This window comes from Hyalella azteca, unplaced genomic scaffold (assembly GCF_000764305.2).
Source record: "Hyalella azteca isolate HAZT.00-mixed unplaced genomic scaffold, Hazt_2.0.2 contig7425, whole genome shotgun sequence".
Taxonomy (NCBI): domain Eukaryota; kingdom Metazoa; phylum Arthropoda; class Malacostraca; order Amphipoda; family Hyalellidae; genus Hyalella; species Hyalella azteca.
In genome coordinates this window covers 14,471-17,183 of record NW_025937551.1, presented here as the reverse complement: position 1 = coordinate 17,183, position 2,713 = coordinate 14,471, and the positions used below count along the sequence as shown (strand labels likewise).

The window sequence follows — 2,713 nt, the reverse complement described above, 5'->3', positions numbered from 1 at the left end:
GCGCAGTGTGGCAGTTACTGCGGCGCAGTGTGGCAGTTACTGGGGCGCAGTGTGGCAGTTACTGTAGCGCAGTGTGGCAGTTACTGCGGCGCAGTGTGGCAGTTACTGCAGCGCAGTGTGGCAGTTACTGCGGCGCAGTGCGGCAGTTACTGTGGCGCAGTGTGGCAGTTTGTATATCAATCATTGCTTAACTTCCGGCTTAGCCGCACAACGCTTCAGTATTAACATAAAATATTTGCCACATACAGTGTGATGAACGTGTGGAAGTGTAGATCGTTGTGCAGTGGAAGGCTGTTACAATGTTACAGTTTGGCTACAGTGTCGAAAGTTGAGCTGCATTATTAGAAAATAAATATATACTGACGTATAGAAATATTTGTAGTGCAACAATGACCGCGCTAAGGTCGTGTCGAGAGAGGATCCTTATCCTCTATGATGAAAAATATCTTCACCGAAGGGGCATTATTGCCTCTCCAGGAAAAAATTCCGAGAACGGAATTATTCCCTTTGCATGAAAGCGTTCCGAGGGCAGTATTATTCCCTCTACTTAAAACATTCCGAGGGCAGCATTATTCCATCTACGTAAAATATTCCCGGGGCAGCATTATTATGTCAAGCACGTCTCCATCATTTTAGTGCAAAGGGCTCTTCCATACTGAAAGTCTCCATAAGTGGGACTCAGACTTAGCCCTCAGCTTGTCAGCTTTGATCTTCACGAGGACCATAAGGAGGCCAAGCCTCTACACCAGCTGCTCTCCACTGACCGAGGGAAGAGGGTCCAGAAAGAGGGAACCCAAGGGAGAGGATAAGGAAGGGAGAAGAAGGGCAGGTGGCGACTGAGAGGTGACCGTCGGGACACTGAAGAAGGACCAAAGGAGGAAGGGGCGCCGAAATGGGACCGAGAGGCGACCGATGGACAAACGGAGGAGGATGAGGGAATAGCGGAGGAGTTCAGAGGGATTCGAGAAGGCCTAGAAGTGAGAGTGAAGGACGAAAGAGGGACCGAAATGGGGGAGTGCGGGCAAGTAAGGGACCGCAGTGGGAGCGAGAGGGAGGAGGGACCGCAGTGAGAGCGTGAAGGCAAGTAAGGGACCGCAGTGGGAGTGTGGGGGCAAGTAAGGGACCGCATTGGTAGCGAGAGGGAGGAGGGACCGAAGTGGGAGCGAGGGACCGGTGATGGACCGAAATGGGGGTGTGGGTGCGACGCCTGTTAGGTTGAATGTTGAACTTCAAGCCTGAGTTACAAAAGCGATATTAAATAATATATATAGGTTGTATATAATTGGTGAAATGGGGTGTTTAATGGTTCAAGGTGGAAATTTTGGTAATTTTTATTGATAAAACTATGAATAAAATACTTTGTTACAGAACACAATAATTTTTACGTTTCTATTAAAGTGCTGCGACGTACTTCAGGTGGAGATAGCTGAGGATAAGCCAAGAAAACATTTCAGTTAGTGAAGAGCGAACGAAAGTTCAATAAGCGAAATAAAGAGCAGAGTAGCAACTGATTGAAATACCAATCCATATTCCAGCGTACCATTAGACTGGTATAACGGTGCAATAGTGTACCGTTATAACGGATAGATGACCTATAGGATAACACTATTTAGGACAACAGTGTAGCGAATTAGCGTAAAAGATGGTGATAGCTGAGAGCTGCGGAGTGCGTTGCAGCCGCGTGATGCTGCTGCTGTATAATACAGTCTTCTGTGTGAGTATACAGCTGTGTGCTGCTGTATAATACAGTCTTCTGTGTGAGTGTACAGCTGTGTGCTGCTGTATAATACAGTCTTCTGTGTGAGTGTACAGCTGTGTGCTGCTGTATAATACAGTCTTCTGTGTGAGTGTACAGCTGTGTGCTGCTGTATAATACAGTCTTCTGTGTGAGTATACAGCTGTGTGCTGCTGCATACAGTGTGTGTTGACCAAGTTATGTTTGGTATAGCATGACTAAGTTATGCGTGGCCGCATGACTAAGTTATGTTTGGCAGCATGAACAAGTTATACTTGCTTATATGGTTACTAACTTGAAGTTGAGAGCGACTCAGTTTGAAGCTAACCAGTCAACTAAGTTGCCAACTTATTTTGAACTAACCTGTGACTGCCTTGTTAGCTAACTTGATAACTAGCTTTTTAATTAACTTATTCAATTACGAGCGGTTAATACTCTCAAAAGAATGAATGGGTCAAAATAGTGACACACCTTCTGTATGTAGCCCCGGTACATTATTTTGCTGGGCAAAACTGGGTCAGGATGACACACATGGGCAAGAAGGGCATCGATATTTGAACAAAGTCTCCAAAATTTTTATGAGTGTAATTTTTTAATTTCCATATTCCCACTGCAGTTGGTGGGCTTGACGGTGGGCTGTGTGGGCTTGTGGAGTCTTTCAGGCCAGGGCTGGAACATCCTGCAAGCCCTTGTCCCTCCAGCCCACTCAGTTATGAGTGGGCCTCAGTCAGCCCACCCACTCAAGCAGCCCACTTCATGGACGCCCACTCCTGTCTCTTATACACATCTAGATGTGTATAAGAGACAGGTGTGGCAGTTACTGTGGCGCAGTGTGGCAGTTACTGCGGCGCAGTGTGGCAGTTACTGCGGCGCAGTGTGGCAGTTACTGCGGCGCAGTGTGGCAGTTACTGCGGCGCAGTGTGGCAGTTACTGCAGCGCAGTGTGGCAGTTACTGCAGCGCAGTGTGGCAGTTACTGC

The 2,713-nt window shown here is 47.3% G+C and overlaps 1 protein-coding gene across 1 annotated transcript; it reads left to right on the top strand.

The window, feature by feature from the left end:
- Positions 1-1,368: 1,368 nt before the first annotated feature.
- On the top strand, positions 1,369-2,505 carry LOC108668097 (the record flags this gene model as incomplete). The annotated part of the gene is given in 2 exon segments (XM_018155242.2): positions 1,369-1,714; positions 2,352-2,505. Coding segments are annotated over 2 exon segments (226 nt in total), but the record flags the coding sequence as incomplete, so codon positions are not given.
- Positions 2,506-2,713: the final 208 nt, after the last annotated feature.